Genomic DNA, 21,475 nt, shown 5'->3' on the forward strand with positions numbered 1-21,475 from the left:
AGATCAAGCAAAGAAGATATGGTTCCATATGTTTCCTCGAAAGGGGATTCTCGCACCGTAACCCCAGCGTTCGGGGAAGCTTCCCTATTCACTTTTTATTGCTATAACGGAAACTAAGCATTGATAAATCGAACCTTTCTCGTGTCTACTCAGGCCCTCAAACCATCATCGCTCATCTAACCAACAGTTGCCTCCACCTCCCACTCTCGCTCGGCTCAACCCCCTCTATCCTTCACAACCCCTCCCCTCTTCCCCCCGCGGAACACAAAATGCTTCTGTTCCTATTCTTTCGCCGCCGTGGAGTGAAGGGAAGGCGAGGACGGACCTCGGGACGAAGGGTAGGCCTGCGCGCGGGAGCCAGTGGTGGTAGTGGCGAGGGAGCCGCAGCAGGAAGAGACGCGTCGTGGAGAGAGGAGGCTTGTGTGGTGGTCGCGCGGGGGAGAGAACGGGAAGGGAGAGGGGATTAGCCGGGTGGAAGAGCGGTGACGACGCCGAGTCTTGTCACACACACAAAAGGGGACGAGCGGCGGACGACGACGCAAGTGTGCGCGGTCGGTGGTTAAGGATGAAGATGGGATCAAGTGCTGGCCTCCCGCTCCTCCGAGGCAACGCCCTGATATCTGGCTGTACCGTGGAATTTCGGCCCGGTCGAATGGGAGGAAGACTCGAGGAGGAATGTGCCGAAAAGGATCCTCCCACCCCGCCACCTCCGTGATTTACCCCAAGACCCCACGACTGAGTTGGAACCTTTGTTTCGTCTGGGTTGCCTAAATTTTTAGGTGAGTGAAGTCGACTGGTTTACGAGTTCACTCGGTGGTATCGAGACGTGACGCTGATAAAAGAGAACTTTGTTGTGTTCCATCCACTCTTGGAGTTGTGTTCCATCCACTCACTATCGAATTGTGGGATCGATTCGAAACTTTTTGGGTTTCGAATAAACTTATTCAGGTTTGAAATAATTAAGTATAGTTTCCGAAAAACATTTTCAGAAGACCACTAAGTTTGTATTTAAAAAATAGAGGTGTTGCTCTTGGACGAGGTTTAACCTGAAGTCGTCTATTCTCACTTCATTTTCTTGTTTGAGAGGCGAAAAAAGCTTTTTTGTTGATGAGTTTTGGGTAATTGTCCACAAAGACAATTTAAAATGACTTTATTGCGACCTGGATGTCATTATTTTAGGTATATTTATCTTGCAGTGAAATGTTCATAAGTAGAAATAGTCCCGTAAACATAAGATTAGCCTGATATTCCGCGCCATATCTCCTGGAACTACGAAGCTCAATAATTTCCTTGTTCTTATCTCCGTGTTACCGTAAACACTGGAGCCACGCCTGTGTTATTTTACCCCGTGGGAATGTCCATTCTTTGGAAAGTGCGTCTGGGTACACTTGATCTTGTCGAGTTTATTTTCGTAGTTGGTGTTGGCTTCTCCGTTTAAAAAGCCCGATAGGATACGTAATGGTGATGCACACCGTAATTTATCTCCGATCTAACATCGTGTGATTTCATCGCTGTCTATCATGTGTGTGTTTCTCTTAGGCGGACCCTGAAGGGAGTGGTAAATTCCTGACTTTACTACTGCTTCTAAACCTCATGACGAACACAAATGAATCTTGACCAGTCCGAGCGAACCGGCCAAGCAGGTTTTTCTCTGACGCTTCTTTCTGATGAAGCACTAAATTTTCTGGGATTTTAGAAGTTTGTGCTTTATGGAGTTTTACAGTAGCTTTTAAGTTTTGCAATTGCCATTTAAGAGTTATGAGAATGATAGGATCGTAACACTAAATTAGAAATCGTTATTTAGAAGTTCTATTTGTACGTAACCATGTATATTTTGCCGTCAAGAAGGTAGGCATTGGTGAACGATAGGAATCCTTTTGAGTGACTCATATGTTTAGGTCTTCGAAAACTTCCTGCCGATAACCCTTTTTGCAATCCTATTAAGTGGGTGGTGACTCTCAGAAGGTTACCCACTGTCAGCGCTGTCCCGAATCCATCATTCTGCGACTTCCTGTATTTAAAATGGCTGTCCACTCATCTCATTGATTATATCTCTTATCTTTCCTTGCCACTCACTACTGATCATTTATGAATCCGAGTTGGAAGTTCTTATTTTAATGGACGGTTTTATTTCTTATTTGTAGAAGACTTTTCATTAACCTAACCCTTTCGTCTCATCAAAAGAACTTCACTTTATGACACCAATAATTTTCTTTCTTTTTAAGTTAACGTAAGCGCTATTATATGAAATTGATCTTGCCGTAAGTCCTTACAGTTTTTAGGCGTACAGTTGAAGCCATTAATTCCAAACCTGCCCAAGAATTTGTGATGAACAATTTAAATGGATATTTCTTTATTACAGCTGTAACTTCGATTTTCTTTTCTATGAATGGATATTACATATAGTAGCACATCTAGTCATGGGAAAAAGTCTTAGTGATGCCAATGGTAACTTTGAAATTGTACAGAAAAAGTTTTTCGTCTCAAAACTTTGTAGAATTAACATGTTCTATTTTGGAATTCACGGCTTCATTTTCACTCTCTTCCAATTGCAACAAGATAAAATATTTTTCGCATGGGTAGGTATTTAAGCCACTATAAGTATCCCATTATTTGTTATCACACATAGAAAAGTAATTTGTTAGGTACCATTATCGTGAAAATTCGTGGCATTTCTCAGAATTATTTTCGCCTTCGTGCTGATAATATACATTTTTTTTAAATTTACCAACATGCCAATGGCTGAGAGCAAAAATAAGGACCCTCAGTACACTGTTGAATCGTTGGGTCAATAAATGCTGTAATCTGTTCAATGAAAATCCCCGGATGATAGTAGTCCGGTGGCTATATATGGCATCGTGCCAGTTCTATCAATTTCTTGTCATTGGTGTTTGCGTGCCATAAATTACGAAGCTGATCGAGAATCACTCGAAGAACTTGTTTGAACGATAAAACCAACACGCGTGCGGACGTCTTGCGGCGATAGATATTTTTAATTGTTTGTGAGTTGTCTGTTGGTTCTAAGAAACTAAACATCTATGCTCTAGCCACCTCATTGTCTTCGATTTGTCTGTGGGAATTGTTCAAAGAAGAGTGCCTAGTGGTCAGTCATTAAGTAATTACTATCAAGATAAGGCGGCAAAACATATAAAATACTTCATTGCTTGCACTAAAGGTAGGAAACAGCAGAAGAGCTATACGGCGAAATTGCAATATATATTAAATCCATTGCTTGGCTTTCCTGAGAGCCAGATTTTGACTCGTTTTGTTTCTCCTTCCATAATTGATTATTGATTATTATTATCCTATTGATGTTCTATTTTGAAATTTCGCCTGAAAGAACTTCTGTTGTTTCCTCCCTATAGTACAAGCAATGAAGTATTTTATATGTTTTGCCGCCTTATCTCGATAGTAATGACTTAATTTCTGACCACTAGGCACTCTTCTTTGAACAATTTCCACAGAAAAATCGAAGACTGCGAGGTGGCTAGAGCATAGATTTTTAGTTTCTAGATACACGGAGAAACAAAACGAGTCACAATCTGGCTCTCAGGCGGACTCTCCTATCGACACCCGAATATACATGATTCATCGGCACTCTTTCTGAGCCGTAAGGTCAGATTAATCAAAAATAATGATGGAAAATTTAGCCCCGGCGATCCTAATTTGACCGTTCTCAACAATAGAAATCAGGTTTGTCTGTACGGTGCATATGTGGTTGAATAGTTATTTACCGACAACTTGCTTTGAGTGCTGTCGTTTATTCTCATTTTCACCATCCGACAATCGTGTGTACCTTTGGTCTGAGAAAAAATTTACTCAATATTTGAGCGCTCGTTCATGCCAGCGTATTTAAATGCGTACATAGCTTTGTTTGACCAAGTTATGACGATGTCGCATTCGTGGTGGGAATGCTTCGCGTATGAAATATGATTCCTAACAGGATGGCGCAAAATACCTTTCGCGGTCAGCTTTCGTGTGTGTCATATCTATTCATATTTCATCTGTTTTCATGTACTTGATTTAAAAGAGAGATGCTTTTATTTCAGCTTGCATATTCGATATTATTTAAGCCTTTACGAATGCCCTTACTCGCTAATACGGCCCTTGAAAAACTATCGCTACGGAGTTCGCTTACGATGCATTGCATATGACGAGCTTAATGTTCTTTATTGCGAAGGAAAGTAGTTAGCAATAGCCGAAACAACCAGGCGAATGAGAGTTTTCACAATAAACCTTAAGAGTTCATTACAGGAATTTCGATCGAATGTTTTGTAATCATGACGTCGCCCGCTGCTTTGTTGAAAAAAGTAAGCCTTTCAAGTTCTATTAGAATTTCTCGTTTCTTTGATTTACTTCTAATTTATAAAGGGACATGTTGATTTTTTGTGCTGGTATTTGTTTAGAAAAAAAAAGATTTTTTACCGACGCCAGCAGCTTAAATTTTCCTCTTACTTTATTCAAATAATTCTCCAAATACAACCATATATCGTTATACAGGTGGTTATTAAAGGGCAATGTATTAAAGAAATCATAATTACTCGTTTACAGTCGCTATCTGTAATTATGCTATTGTAAAAGAAGGAATAGTATCTAGTGTTTATTGTCCTCTGAAGATCCTTAGAGAGCATCCCTGCAGAAAAAAGGCGAAGAGAAATCAAGGTGGTCGGAGATCTTGGTTGCTCCCTTGGAATAAAAATATGGAGATCAATAATTCCAAAATACAAGAATAGGGAAGGGAAACTTTGGGAAATTATAATGCTAATACTCTCATGACTGATTATATGAGTTTTCCCCTATTTCTTTCCAAAGTGAGCGAAGCACGCAAGCGCTATATCATATGAACGATTAGATGAAAAGATATCGGTACTCAATGGGGGAGTTCATGGTCTGTTGGCGGTCCAAACCGTTGGAAATATGCCACCCGCCTCGTGGAAAGATACGTATCGAGCTCATTTCACGAATGCGTAAAATATATCCATTATCGTGATACCTTCAAGCCAAGCATCTAAACAACTGGAACCAAGTGGTAACCTTGAAGTTTATCGGTGCATTATCTCAGGGGCGCAGCAAGGAAGTAAGGCTGGAGGGGGGTTTATGCACAACTAATACTGGGGTGTCTGCGGGTGTGGAATACCCACCAGGGTAAGTGGGAGGGGCGGGGACACTCATTCGGAAAATTTTCAAGATAAATAGTTCAAAATGGTGAGTTTTACGGCCTTCTGAGGTATATTTAATAATATATTAATAATATTTACATTATTCTGTAAGTAATATTAATCCAATTAAGTAAAATGGATTAAACTTGAAAACGTTTCTGAGCACTGGGGAGGGGGGGGGGTTTATCCCCTAAAACCCCCCTCGCTGCGCCACTGCATTATCTATATTCACAGCTCAAAGCAACCTTTTTTCGTGAAGGCAGCTAAAATTCCAGCACCTCATTTTTGTCAAGCATGACTTTTAGAATATCCAAGAATGGTAATGTACTATCAAGAAATAAGAGAGAATTGTTGGACCTCACATAATTTATCATTCGCCTTATCATGTCATCTGGCTAATTACTCTTGACTAACAATAAGACTATAGTTTTCTTGTTGAATCCTGCATGCTTCATGGGTGACCAACTTACAGTAACCTATATAGGCCCTTTAATATGATCATGAGCATCGCTACATCTACATGTATACATGCAGAGCCTATTTTACTTAGTCCGAGACAAGATATCCAAGAGCCAAAGCCATCGCAGGTATTGTGGTCCCTTATCGTACGCAGAAAAAACGGCATCTTAAATCTATCGATTCCGCAGTCTGTTTCCCAAATCTTATCGTTGTGGTCGTTTCCACCATAAAAATTAGACTCTCTCAAAATATGTTGAATATCAGGTAAAAAGTATTCTACTTGAAATTTACGCAAAATATTTAATTTAAATTTTCACATCGATCGGCTAGACTCTCCCATTCTAAATTTCTAATTAGTTCAGTAACCTTGCAATGTTTACTAAAGCAATTTTCAACATATCTTGCTGCTCACCTATGTATTCTACGTCAAAAACTAGTGCTACATATGTGCCACATCTGCTTTCCCCAGGATAAGTCCTGGATAAGAGTTACTTCCACATACGTAACTAAATCTACATTTCATAATGGCTCGATTAATGGAATACGTGTCGTTGGGAAAGTCTTTCTTTTTCCAAAAATTTATTACTACATATTTTGTAAGAATTAATACTAATTGCCAATTATCATACCAATCGTTTAAAGCATTGAGAAATTGCTAAACGGGAACTGTTGAGGACAGTTCGTGGTTTAAGTTATTTTCCAGAATAAGTCGCAAGGAGGGATAGAGAGAGGCAGCTGCCTACCCTCCCTCAAATACTTATTTTATTAATATAAGTATTTTCATCCGTCTGAATCTGCTGGACAGGCTAGGCACAAGGTGTTTTGCTCCCCCTCTGACCTCCCTCTTAGGATTCCTTACACCATTTATGGCGAAGCTCTCGGAAATGCAGTGCTCCCTCTGATTTCCTCTCCAAGTTTTCTCGGAGGAAGACTTGCATGAGGGCCACAAGTTGACCTTTGGTCTCTCTGGCAAAGTGGAGCTATGAAGGTGCTCGTAACGGTAAAAAATAACAGTACAACTTTCTAGAATGCTTGCATTTAAAGATCTACTAGTTTTGCTGAGCGCGATTTATTATATGCATATTTAGAATAAACATTCAATTGTAAGTGGTTTTAGAAAAATATTTTTGCTCTTGTTATTTGATTGCCGTTTATAAAAATACATGGTTCTTTATTGAATTCATCACTTTAAGAAGTAAGTGCTGAGAAATTTTTTCCTGGAATGTGAACTCTAGTGAAGCTAACATGGCCTTACTACTCTTACGTTTACTTCAGTGCTAAACTATAGCTGATGAGAACAACTTGTGGTTTGTTAAAGTTTTTCTCATAGAAAATATACAAGTATTATTTGTTGAAATAGATTTCCACAAACTTAGAAAAGATGGAATTTTTGCTAATTCGAAAAAAGTATTACTAATACCGAGTCCGCGGAAAATTATTTTTAAATCATGTAGAGACTAAATTTTCTTCAAATCGTTGATAATGGTGGATATTTTTTTCTGATTTAATACTAACCTGATGGGAAAATAACAATTACAGCATGACAGAGAGTTACTTAATTTGATTTGCAACTCAAGGAAAAGTTAAGTTCACCAAGAAAGTCCCTGTTCCTACCTGGAATACAGGAATAATCACGTCATCATCATCATCACTGGTCAACAATCCTAGGATTGGTTTGACGCAGCTCTCCACTCAGTTCTCCTATCAGCTAATCTTTTCACTCCTACGTATTTCTTCTCTTTCACATCTCTCTTTACTTGTTCCATATATTTTGTTCGAGGTCTTCCTTTTCCATTCTTGCCTTCCACCTGTCCTTCGACGATTGTCTTCATCAGGCCATCATGTCTCAAGATGTGGCCTATAAGGTTGTTCCGTCTTCTTATTAAGGTTTTCATGAGGCTTCTCTTCTCTCCTACCCTTCTTAGGACTTCCTCGTTACTAACTCGGTCGATCCATTTGATTTTCATCATTCTTCTGTAGCACCACATTTCAAAGGCCTCTATCCTTGATATACCATTTATAACAATTCAATTGTAGACCAGTACCCTCGATATGTCGTAAAAATGATCGGACAAGTATGAACTTTTGCATGTTTCCCTTCTTGAACTTGCGACATTCCCAAGTTTCTTTGTTTGAACGATTTGAAAAACAAACTCGTTAATACTATACCGAATTAAATTTTCTCCATATAAATGGGACACAGATGGCAATCAAGAGCATATTTCGGCACCACGAAAAAAACTCTTTGAGGTGGTAGGATAGGTATAATTCCCGCTGTTTATTTTTGATACAACATTTTTTCACTCTTCCGCTGTTGATGTATCCCACGACCGCTATGTGAAACGTTTGATTTTAAAGTCTGATGATAATGGAAATATATTTTCCCGCCTTAATAGAAAAAGCTCGATTCCTTTAAACATTCCTCTATAAGAGTTTTTCATGTGGATCCATAACCATTTTGATAGATGAGGATAACATCGAAGAAGTTTTATTGCCATGCTAAGTTATTCGAGGCTCCATAAAATTCCGTTGTATCTTTGCCTTACCGCATTGAAATTCATTCCTCAGAAAAAAAGATCATGAAAAAGCAAAGAAAGGCATATAATGTAAAATAAACAACAGGTTATGATGATGAGAAACGGGGAAAATAATGTTCGTGAGAAAAGATTGACCAATAGGATATTTGAGTGGAGACCCGTAGAACCAACCTAGGATTTGTGACTAGCTACTAATGACGAGCAAAAGCATATTTGGAAATCTCTAATGTGCCAATCGAGGTCGGAACCAGTACTTAAAATGCATCAGTCATTTATCATTCTCAGTATATTCCGTTATTTGATATCGTACATGTATTTATACATTCACAAGTTGTGCCATTGAGAAAGATTTGGGGGGGGGGGGGGGCTTAAAAAAATACATTTATATCAGGTTTCGTAAAATAGGTCAAGAAAATAACAATTATTAACTTAGGAAGGGAATGATACCTCATTATTGTGAATTGGGCTCTCCGGCGTCGATTCCAACAGCTTGCTTAAACCGTGGTTAATAAGTCAGTTATTATTCTGAAATATATTCTGAGACGTTGAAATTCTAAAACAAAAGCCATTCCTATCATTTTAGCCATGCTCCGAAAAAGGCATTTATTCGTTCGACTCACCTGTCTCCTCCGTGGTTTCTTCGATATTTTCATTTTCTTCTACGCATCACGAAAAAGATCTCTAGACATCTCTCAAGACAAATTGAGCTATGTCCACTCTACAGTGGCGGATACAGAAAAAAACTCAAAGGGGGAGGGGGGCGCAAAAGATATCTTGAGATCCCATATTGGGCTACGTGCCAGTGAAGGCGTTAAGGTATCTGAGTGATGCAGTGATTATTTACTGCAACAACTTATGTGATGCTTATTCTTTGATTCTGATGGGGATCATACATTTATCATCATATTTTATTACGGAATTGCCGAATTAGATATTTAATCCATTATTTAATTGATTACTTCACGTCAAGTACGATATATTAATGGTAACATATAGTGCTGATTCCGTTGGAACTTTGGTGAACTATTTGGTATTATCTGGATGTACTAGGATTATGGAGAGAGGGATTGGTGATATGAGAGTTAAAGGGATTCGGGTCGGGATTGAGTGCGCCCAACAGAACGAGGAGGTATGTGAAAAAGTGCGCTTGAAGTTGTCATTCATCCATCGGGCAGAATTCACTCCAGTTTCGGAAAGGAGGTTGAATCTGCTTTCCTTTAGTCTGTCTACTGATAATTACGGCATGAAGACGTTTTTGCGCACCACAATACGCTTTCCAGTGTCAAATCTTGATATTGGAGGTTTTTTTTCGCGAGAAGGGAAAATAATACTGTAGTAGAGAAATACTGTAGTTATTTCTGTTCATGTACTGTATATTTTAGCCGACAAATTACATTCTAGCCGTGATTATGAGCTCATTTTTTAAGATAAGTAAAGAAAATATAAAATACAAAACTATTCATGATAAAATATCTCACTGAAATACTTAAACCGAAAAATTGTTTTCACGCGCAGAAAAAAAATATTCAAGAGGAATGACTTCGAAGTAAAACGGTAGACGGATTATATGGTAACCAATTAAATTGAGTGTTGATATGAATTAATGCATTGATCCGTTGTTGCACTTTAAAAGATTTCGTCTCATGAATAATTGTGCACGCAGGAGTAGTCTAAGAGAATTTTGTAAACGATCGTCAGAATAAGTAAAACTTTCCATGAAAACCTTACAAAAGAGACTGCAACTTAGAAAACAGCCAATTTGAATAGCACAAAATATATGCATGGGCAGTAAAATTTATTACTTGTAAATTAATTAAAATTTGTTAATTTTACATTATATACATAACATTGAGACAAAGCGTATAATCATACATACTGTGAAAAAGTATCTTCATTACGATCCCTGTAGATGAAGAATATCACTGTATTGTGAAGTTTTTAACCAGTTTCTCTGTATTATTTCTCACTGAATTGCCAATAACCTAAAAAATAGCGATTTATTTTCTAGGATTAACTTTGGACTAGTTTCCGTTGAACAAATATCGTATAACCCGCAAGATAATTCGGCTTTTTATATCTTTCCTAGCCTATCTTAGTATTTCCAATTCATTTAGTCGTTGTGTCATAGGGAAGGGTGATGGGAAACCCCGGCGTTGACATTAGCTTGCTCTCAACGAAAGACAGTGCGGACCACTACTGTTCGTCCCATTCGATGGACAGCATACTGTATTTGAGGTGCCTTCCAAACGGCATTCAAGCAGAGACCGCGCAATATGTGGCAACCTCCGCCACCGCTGGGGTCTGAATTCGGGCCCTCTGGACGGGAAGCTAACATTTAAGCCACCGTACAATTATTATCCACAGTACTACAATGGTTTTACAGGGAAATTTTAATTAAAACTTAAGCACTAGAAAAACTGTGGTAAAGAGGGCTTTTTGGTGTGTGCCATTAAACGTAAAGTGAACATCTGTTGCTTTTTCATGCATTGGAATTTTTTGTTTTGTTTGGACGAGAGAGCTCCTCAAACTAGTTTTAGTTTTATAGACAATTGTAGCCATGTTTATTTTATGTGTATCAATCATACATCTTTTGGGCAAAGCCTGGGCCAATTCAAATTCTTAATATCCTTCTGCCTTGCTTCGTGGGGCTGAAGTGGTCAACGTGCCCCTTTTGCTCTAACCTCCGTCAGTCTTCCCAGCTGTCCCTTATTTTTCATTTAACTCAATCACCACGTCCTCCGTCTTCCAATTCACTCAATGGTCTTCTCTCTTCCTCCGCCTAATTCATCTCACTCACCCCTGTCGTCATCTCTCCTTTCTCGATCCCACTTCCAGAATGTCTCTCGTCTACCCCATCCTCATTCGCTCGCCCATGGTCGTAGCCAGAAAATTTGGATGAAGGACCATAGGAACACCCACCCTCGTACTTCCTGAAGCACTCCTATTTTAAGGGGAGTGTTTCTTCCCCGGAATTTAAAAATAACCTTCTCACAACTTAAATTAAGCCTAATTTCTGGTAAAAATTTTGTATAATACTGAAATTTTTAATTTGTCAAATTTATCTGGAAGGTGAGAGGTGAGTAGTTAAGTAGGTAGGTAGGTCTTCGGAGGGGGACCACTTTACCACCGCGGGACCCCCAAGAAGATTGAGCGTTGAGCAGTGATATTGCTTTAATATGAATAATGACTTAATATATTGATACATTGTAGCACAAATATTTCGTCAGAAGAATTATTATATAGTCACTAGTAGTCTGCGAGAATTTTGTGACAGAGCGTGCACTCGACTCGGAATCGTACAATTCTCTTTTTTTCCATCAATTATCGCTCTTCAACTCCGGCTATTTCACTTATTTTCTATATTGATCTCAAAAACGAAAGCTATACTTATCACGTTTTAGTGCCACACGAATACTCCAATACACGAATTCAGAATACACGAATGAATGCTTAAAGAATCTCATAATCGCAATTGGAAAACGTTCGCCACTTCACAAAACCAACAAAATGTAAAATATATTCAATAAAACCCCAAATGAAGTCTTTTTCAGTGTCTACTGATGTGAAAAAGAAAGTGAAAAATTGGGAAATAATGAAAAATATTTGGAAAGAAGGGATAGGAACAGTTGAAAAAGCGTATTTCGCCGTGGTTTGTACGAATTAAAATAAATTATGCCGGCTCGGAAGCTTCGCTAATAATGGAAATTAAAGTGGTTTTTTTGCAAATTGAGACTGTAAAATGTTTTTTATACGTCGTCGTACGCTCTAGTATATGATTTGGGAATTTTAATTTTTTGTAATAATTTTTGTGAATTTTTAACTTTTAGGACCGTGCGTCAATTGTGAAACCGATTCCGAGCTCCTACATTGAGCATGGTTGTTTTCGATTGTCATGCTGTCATGCATTCAAGATTTCTTTTAGAATTCTATGACCCGACCCGGAATGAGTGAGGCAGGCTAACTTAGCAATGCATGTGACTGTGAAGGCCGAATATGGAGAGACAAGTATGAGATAGTGACTGGTACGCGCCAAGGGAAATGTATTCCATTCACTGCGGGGAGTCAGCAATTTATTGAGCAGATGGCGACGTCAACCTAGGAAATTACTTGCAAACACTTGGCATCGAGCCACACGAATTTTTCAGAGATATATTCAGTCTATGGAACGAGGAAAAATGTGCACAGGGATATGTTTTCCATTAGATGTTGTTGCGCTAATGATTCAATAATTCACTATGTAGACGATGTGTATGTTTCATCTCCAGCCCAGGACCATCTGTAGATCCTCCTGTAAAATTTAAAGTGAATAATTTGTAAGGATTCTGAATAGATCAGTAATATCTGCTCTGTTAATGCAGAAAATTTCTACCAAGTTTCGCCGTACTCCATAAATCTACGTCATTTATCAAGAACAGATTGTATTGAATGCTGATTACCTACGTACGTAATGTATTGAACATATTAATTGTATGTTTTCTTCAGCATTAATTACTTGTTTTTTCTACAACTAACTACTAGAAATTACTACAGGGGTGATTCAAGGTCCTAGTTTTTAGGGGAAAGGGCAGATAATTACTTCCCACGGCGCCTTGCCTTGGTGGTATCCTAAACCTCTTAGTGAGAATTCGTCTGAGATCTGATATCCGTGGACAAGTGGCTTTTTATATATTCATCAACTATTTTTGATCATCGTTTGCTGAGCTGGTGGAATAAACACCCTCATCGGAGAGCAAACTTAAAGATGACTTTTTTTTAATTTTCTAGAAATTACGGGCGCGGGGGCCGACCCCTCCCCTTAATAAGCCTTTCCATTTTTGAAATGCCTTACAACTGCGTTCTTATTGTACTTATAGGAGTATATTATTTGTCTTAATTTGTGTTTGTGAAGGAATCGTGGTAAAATAAAATGATGGTTTTGAGCGAATTGAAACGAGTCAGAAAATATTTAACGCTTGATTTCCTTATTTGCATGCGTGATACTCCACGCGAAGTATTCATGTTAAGATTTCGAAACTTGAAAACCAATGGAAACTTTTTGTTGTTCATCAAGGGAGACGTAGAAAAAAAAGGATCTTGAAATTCGTGTTGAAAATAAAAATGGGACTGAGGGGTGTACGAAGTGGCCTTAAACACTTGGTAAAAGTTAAGGTATAATGTGATCCTTCCTTGATGGTGACGCTCTAGAAAATTAAGCGGTGGATGAAAATGTTAGCAGTTACTATTTGGTAGATAGATATCCTCCCGCTAATTATTATTAGTTGTTCAGAGACGGATAAAGTATGGAATTCAAAAGCACCTTATTTTTTGTGGGCAGTATTTGGAAAACAATTCACAACGGACGAGATAGGGACAAATATCCATTTGAGAGAGAAGTATGAAAGTAGAGTGACAGAGGAAAGGTAGATTTGAAGGAAGATGGTGCTCTATAGTCTTGCACAGTGGCGCAGCGAGGGGGGGTTTTGCGGGATAAAACCCCCCCAGAGCTCATAGGAATTTTTAAGTTAAATCTATTTTACTTAATTGAATTGATATTGCTTATAGAATAGTGCGAGGAATAATAAAATATCCCTCGTAAGGCTGTAAAAATCACCATTTTGAACCATTTATCTTATTTTTTTCCGGCGGAGGGCCTCCGCACCTCCCGCTTACCATGGCGGGTATGCAATACCCCATACCCCCCGTATTAGTTGCGCCTGAAACCCCCCTAGCCTTAATTCTTAGCTGTGCCCCTAATCTTGCATTGTGTATGCAAGTCATAGTATATTGCAATCTTGCAATAACCATTGTGTATGCGAAATACTATGAGAAATGCCATGAAAAGGAATGAAAAGAGACTACTGTTTTTAAAAAACTGAAAACAATGTATCGCAATGGAATGTAATGTAACCACAAAATGTAAAGAAAATAGGGAGCTCTCTTTTCCTTGTTTCTCGATAACTATTATCATGGCTCAAACTGGTTTATAAGTCGTATTTGAAGTGGAATGGTATCTATGGATTAACGATAGAGTTCTTTATCGGTTCCACCAGCCATGATAGAAACGCGGCAGTCCTAATGTGTGTCCTAGCCGAATGAGGTTGTGCTACTTTTTGGCAAGAAGCCTCTTAAATTTTATTTCTAAAAATTGTAGGAATGGAGCTAATTGTGCTCAAAAACATTTTTAAATCTGAAATTTTGTATAGAGTATCTTGTCTTTGTTCTTTGGAAAAACAAAATCTTGTCATCAATAATTTTTTTACTGAAGTAGATTATTGATGGCGCGATTACGACGAAATATATTGTCTGCGTAGGTACAGAGTAAATACAACAACTTTGGCACTTGCGGAAACAGCCATTCTTTACCTTGCAGGCGTCACATTTCCTTCCAGTCTTTGAAAACTCTTCTTCCTGAGTGTTTATATAATTATTTTTTTAATACTCGGTAATAAGATCAGTCTTATTTTCTTTTGAAATAACCGACATGGGAGCTTACAGTGCCTGTTAGACAGTAGCGGATACAGGAAATAACTCAAGGGGGGGGGGGGGGCAAAATATATCTTGAGCTATCTTCACTTATATCGTAATGAAAAATCATCATGTCATATGCAAAGTTTAAGAAAGTTTTATTTAAACTGATTATATACATATATAAAACAATTCCCTCATGATATAAAATAGATACAATTGTGTTCAGCAATTTTACGCTATGCGGGCGGCTCCGCAATGGGGGGGAGGGGAGTTCGTCCCCCGCGACCCCCCCTCTGTATACGCCACTGCTGTCAGATAATGCCATTGTAAAAGAGAATTTTTCAATTCTTTGGCAATCTTCGATTCTTATTGATTTTCTTCCCTTTCTAAAGACTACTTGGCTTGAAACAAGAAATTATGGAAAAATTGATAATATATATTTCAAAATTGTTTGCGGAAAGTCAATGTAGAACTAAAAATGTGGGCATTTCTTAAAAAAATTAGAACGTATCTGAGAAAAAATGAGAGCGTATGGCAGACCTCCTGAAGCGAGAGAGATACACAAATATGATCGAAATGTATGGACTCGTGGCTCTCTCGCAGTATTTCTAAGGTTGCCAAGAGGAAATAAGCCAACGAGAATAGCCAGCAAATGTATACAAGAGCCGTAACAATGAGTCACTCAAGCGTTGGTACGCAAAAACTTAGTCCATTTATTTTGAGTTGAAATAACTCCTTATTTTATCTTTATTTCCTTAAGAGCGATAGGTCTGATAACCATGGTTCCGGCACTTGTCGCGGAATGTTTTTTTACTGCTATCCTCTGCTATCGACGCGCGTAATTCGTAAGGGCTTTTAAAATTCTACACCCAAGAATCGGCCAGAAATTCAAGTTTAATGTATTAATTTGCAAGATAATATCATCATGTTCCTGATCTAACTTGATTATTTTGTTTTGTCACAGTATTTCTGATAATAAGCGATAATATATTCTCTTCTTAATTGATTTATGTAGAAGAAATTATGAATATTGTTGAAATTATCATTCGTTTATTTTTCATGCCTGCTATGGAAAATTTTGGCATGGGAAATGAGAAAAAACAAATTATGTGAAGTGATATCTTAGCACAATCGACCTTTTTTAAAGTCAGTTTATCCATATTATGTCATGGAGAATCCCCGGGAATCTTCCTATGTAAGCGGGCTAGCATGATGTGCTCCTCCATGGCTTTGGTGATTCTATGCAGCGGAAAAAGTTAGGCAGAAATTCTGTGGGAACTATTACTATTATTTAGGTCTCGTATTTTTTTATGTTAATCAAGATTTATTAACTCAAGTTGCGCTTTCATGTTAAATAAATCTATCTACAACAGATATTAAGATCGCGCTTTGAATTGCACTTTACAATACAGTTTTTAAATGAAATTAATTTACCAATTTCAGCTTTTATTCGCTCGATAACTCGTCATCGTCTGTGATGGTCAAAGTGCAGTAAAATTTCGGATTCTTTATTTCACTCAAATACCTCTTTTTAATCTGCCATAAATACTGGATAACGTAAAGTTGTACTTCTATTCCCGCCAACTTTCATTTTTCTGTCCTCCTTTTTGATTGTTCGCGTCCATTTTCACTTTTGATACTGGTGGTGGCTACCTTCAAAATGAGCGGGCATTAATTTCGATCGTAAAAGTTTATCCATATTATGTCATGGAAAATCCCCGGAATCTCCCTATGTAATAATGCTCGTCACTGCTTATTTTGTTCCCTATCTTCCTTGCTGTCTACACGGGATAGAATCAGATACATATTTTTATTTGAGGATTTTGAATGCCCAAAATTGAATCATGCAACAAGAAGTAGGATGAAGTGAAATAGGAAATGCCGTTTCTTTGGATTATTTAAAGGGATTTTGAAGAGCAATTAGAGGAAAATGTATTAATGTACTGACAGGATTCTTCTTGTAGTCTAGCCTTCATGTATGCCGAAGGAGAGGTGCTACGAAGTATGATTTCTTCACGGTAATAATAGAAAAATTGTTGTTAGTCTCGCAAGTAGTTAGCGAATCATGACAAAACACGAATTGTTTCTGTGCACTTCCCAACTCGCTTCCTTTGCTTTAATATCGACTATCTCAGGAACCTGATTTAGTTATAGCATGAGCTCATTCCGTTATGTTGGCAATGTTGCGTGATAATGCGTATGTGACACTTCTGATATCAATCCCTTGATATAAACATACCTTCTGAAATAATCTGCGTTCCACACGAAGTTGAATTCCTGCTTATTTTCTGTATAGGAAAAGCTGCGATTATCTCTAGCGTTAAAATACCGTTTTTTCACTCCTCACCTGCCCTCGCCTTATCTCTTCCTGTGGCTTCCTATGACCTTGACATAGTCCTCACATGAAAATGTATATCTTATGAACTTCTCGCTATCTAGCACATTATCGATTACAAATGCATCTTATTATGGTTAATCCTTGCAGTGCTAGGGACCTTTTGTCACAAGTATATGGACTTTTACAGGAGTTGTTCTACAGCCATGCAAATATTTTCAAAACAAATTAGCCACTCCCCCTCCCCGATTAAAAAATAGAATTTCGCCAAGCACCAAGTTGGCACTTGTGTTCATGTATCTTCACTTGTTTATCGAGGATTGTGTTGAAACCAAGGGAAGCAAGATGATGTTATATTTATGTTTATCGTTGTTGTTGTTTGATTTTGGTGAGTGCATTTTTTTTTCTCCAAAATAATCCGGTTGTAATAATTGTTTTTTTTACTGCCTTGAAACTGAGTTGTGGTGAAATGTCATCATTTAAAAAAATAAAATCGTTGCAGCTAATGCTATCTTGGAGGCTAGGTCAATTAATGATGCGCCTGTATGCGAAATATTAAAAATACATAGCCTTTACTGTCAGTTTTAAATGAAATAATGGCTAATGCTTAAAGTGATACTCATAATTCTTCCTGCTCAGTGTCTAGACTGAATACTTAATTGACATCCTTATTTACAGCAAAATGCCAAAGAACTCCCACAATATCATATATTTCGCAAGAACAAATAACAGATATCGGAGGAGAAGTTGATCTTGAATGCTCTGTACAATATGCTGGTGAATACCCTGTAATTTGGATGAAGACGGATAACTCGGGAATAAGTACACCTCTACCAATATCGAGTGGCACCGCCTTAATATTACGTGATAGCAGATTCTCTGTTAGCCACGATTCTCTCACGTCAACTTTCAAGTTGAAGGTAAGAAGTCATTAGGATCGTCAAATGTCATTTAACGTCCTAGCTGTCGTCCTTGCAGATATCTCTTCAGGAGTGACAAAAGAATGATATCGTTATGCAGAAGTATTGTTTTCAATAAAATACCTACTGAAAGTATTTACTTCTTAAGATTCCTTTTTATCGACTGTAATTTTATAAATTATTTTAATTGCAATTTAATGTTACCATTCCGTTTTAGTGACTCTGGTCAGTTGAGTTTCTGAACTGAGGTCATAATTACTTAGAGATATATCCAATTCATGCATGTGGTTATGAAAATTGCATTTGGTTTGCTCAGTATGCATGGGATTATTATCATGAAAGATTTATTATCATTGTCAATATGGTCTTCATGTACCCAAGGATTATTTTTATGCTGGCATGGAGTATCTTCTCTGTCAGCTAAGTCGTAGGTTATTTATTTTCCTATCTTTTGAACGCTTGACAGTCACTCAAGGTATGACCCATTGACTAAGATCTACCATATATTCAGAGTATTAAGGGGGATGGGAAAAAGACTATAGAGGAGGAACTGACAGGGGAAGAATGCGTAAACTAGTTGACAGAAAGAATGGGATTTTTTGTGTGGTTACAGAATTTCATAAAGCCTATTTCACACACGGCAGGTTATTGAATGTCTTCAGGTCTAAAGAAGGAAGAAGCTCCTCCGTCTATCTTTTGGCTGCATCTTGTATCTATTGGGCATGAAATAATTTTATAAATAGGGCAGGAGCTATTGTGTACTACCTTAAATTCATATAATTGTGCATGAATTGGTTCAGTTCACAGCTTTGAATGATGCATATTGAAATGCCTGTTTGTATGGGTAGGTTGTACAACTACCTCCTTTATTTTAATGAAAAATAATTTTTAAATTTCCGAGGAAGTCCTGCTGTTACCCCTTAAATTTGTAAAATTTGACTCTGATAAAAAAGTTCAAATATTTTTAAATGATAACTCTTTTGAATTTTGACGAAAATGTGAGCCTTTGCTTTAAAAAGAGTTGGAAGAAGCATTACCATGCTCTGGCATATTTTCCTCTTCACTATTTTGGTTATTGTTTAATATTAATCCCTTGTCAAACAAAGAAATATTTAAAACCTAGAGTTAATGCGGGTACCATTCAATGTATCGTTGTTTAGCCCATGCTAATGAACTTGCATCTTGCAAATTAATGCAAAAATCTTTTAACCAGAGTGTTTTTACTAAAATCTGCCTTAAAAATTATCATTATCTGACCATGATATTGGCATGTGTAGATGTAACGTTATAAGCACCCATAAGGCTTTTTTTATATTATCAAGTTGATGATTAATTTGATTCACCATTTCAAATATGCAAATTTATTTGTTCATTATTGTTACACATCTAAAATGTCTGTTGGTTTAAATTAATATTTAAAATTGCTATGAATGAGGCTTAACTGGTGGTGCTATTCTTATACACATTTCTTTTCATTAGTACCTAATTTCATATCCTGAAGATTTTTTTAAGTTATGCTACATTTTAATTTTTCAAGACTTTTCTTTAATTATAATTATTTAGTGCAAATCTTATGACTAAAATACCTCTTTCATGCTTTCTCTTTAAGATTAAGGATATTCAGGAAACGGATGCAGGAGTGTACCATTGCAAGGTACTTTTGTCAGTCCAAAATGAAGTATCTGCTAGTGTGGACTTACTGGTGAGGAGACCTCCTATTATCACTGCTAATTCCACTAGCTCCTTAGTTGTTGGTGAAGGTGATGATGTCCAACTTGAGTGTTTTGCCATTGGATACCCTCACCCACGAATCTCATGGCGCCGGGAAAACAATGCAATTCTATCTACCGGGGCATCTATCTTCAGGTTTGTTCAAAAATGATTTTTTTCGCATAAAATTTGTTATAAAATTATGGGCTACAAATGGGTGACTGGTATAAATTGTGTTCAATTTATACCAGTCACCCATTTGTTTCATATTTGTATTGTGGTGTTGAACACTTGAACCCTGGCTCTGCACCCATTTTAAACTTCTAAATACATGATCTCACTGTGAGGGAAAAAATCATGTAATGGTTTGTTTTGGTTTTTGTATTGATCGTTGTATTTTTACACCGCCATTAAGTATGTGTGCTTGAATTGTCCTTGAATATATGGAATTGGGAAATTATGGTGACTATTATCATTTGGATTTCTTTCCTTCTAGAGGGTATGTGTTGAATATCACCAATGTTCAGAAGGAAGACCGAGGCACCTACTATTGTGTTGCAGAGAATGGGGTTGGAAGAGGAGCCCGTCGTAATATTGCTGTGGAAGTTGAATTCAAACCTGTAATAACAGTGCCACGTCCACGCTTGGGACAGGCTTTGCAGTATGATATGGATTTGGAATGCCATGTGATTGCATATCCTCCTCCTGCTTTGGTTTGGATGAAGGATAATGTTCCACTGTCAAATAATCAGCATTACAGGTAAGTGCATTTAATGTGGTATAATAATGAATTTGTTATATGTACCTGTGAAATACAGTTCTTAAGTAAGCACTGAGAGTGAAATTCACCATGAGGAAAGGGCTAGGTGATGTTACTGGTAACATACCTGACTGGCAATTGGGAGATCCGAATTCCAATCTCAGCAAATAAATTTCCTCGTAGGTGTATATTTGTACCTGTGTGCTTGACTGCAATCAAAGAAACTTGTTTCATGCAATGCTTTAAAAATTTTTGAGGTAATATTTATATCAACTTGGTAAAATGGTGAGTTATTTTTCTGAAATGTTCAAAATACCATAAATTTTGACAGTGATTGGAATCTTGACCTTTCAGTTCAGCAACATTGTTTTCTTGAATATCTGCTGAATTTGTCTATAGACTTATAAACTGCTCAGCTGAATCATTACCCCACCACAAAAGCCTGCATGAGTTTGACTTTTTAGGGGTTATTGATCTGTTGGAAATATTTTTTATTCATATTAGTCTTGAAAATGAGACTGTGGCATATGAATGGAATGAGATTAAAAGGAGGCATATTATTTTCCTTAAGTGCTGGTTTATCTGAGTATAGTTCCCCCTTTTTTTCCAAAAATGCCAGTGGTAGAAGTAAAAGAGGGACTATATTACCACACATTTTAAATTTTTTTCCCGGAATTGAAACCTCAAAATTAGGGATGGAGGCTATATTCAGAAAAATATGGTAAATGGGGATAGTCAAAGATTATTAGGTTGAGAATGCTTGTAGTTAATTCTTGAAATATGTATTTTATATTAGTACTAGCAGACTCAGCAAATGTTATTTTGCCATATAAATTATTTCTATTGAATATTTTGGTAGTCAAATAAAAAATAACCGAGAAAAACTAAAATAGATTGCAAGAATAAGAATGTGAATTTCTTTTTCTTCCCAATGGTATATGTCTCAACTAAATGTGACCATTATCACTAATTTTAATATGCAAAAGAAAAAAGGTCTGCAGGAATTAATAACGAACTTTACATGTATTTCTTATGGAAAGTATTCAGGGCCCATTAAAGGGCCTCATGGGCCCTGCAGAACAATGAGAAATAGTTTACATCCTATTCGTAGACCTACTGAATATAGGCACAAAATTTCATAGGGAACG

General features: G+C 37.4%; 1 protein-coding gene across 3 annotated transcripts in view; it reads left to right on the forward strand.

Annotated features, from left to right (window-relative positions):
- The first annotated feature begins 325 nt into the window (after positions 1-325).
- The window catches only part of LOC124153467 (lachesin-like), a 32,705-nt gene continuing 11,555 nt past the window's right edge, over positions 326-21,475 (forward strand). The window contains exons 1-4 of one of the 3 annotated variants that reach the window (XM_046526636.1): positions 326-779; positions 17,616-17,857; positions 19,467-19,723; positions 20,064-20,327. In XM_046526636.1, the coding sequence (XP_046382592.1) occupies positions 17,735-17,857; positions 19,467-19,723; positions 20,064-20,327 (644 nt within the window). In that variant the 5' untranslated portion in view covers positions 326-779; positions 17,616-17,734. Of the gene's footprint in view, positions 780-16,690; positions 17,326-17,615; positions 17,858-19,466; positions 19,724-20,063; positions 20,328-21,475 lie in introns of those variants that run through there. The other 2 variants (XM_046526635.1, XM_046526634.1) reach the window with 2 other exon arrangements.

This window comes from Ischnura elegans, chromosome 2 (genome assembly GCF_921293095.1).
Source record: "Ischnura elegans chromosome 2, ioIscEleg1.1, whole genome shotgun sequence".
Classification (NCBI taxonomy): Eukaryota; Metazoa; Arthropoda; class Insecta; order Odonata; family Coenagrionidae; genus Ischnura; species Ischnura elegans.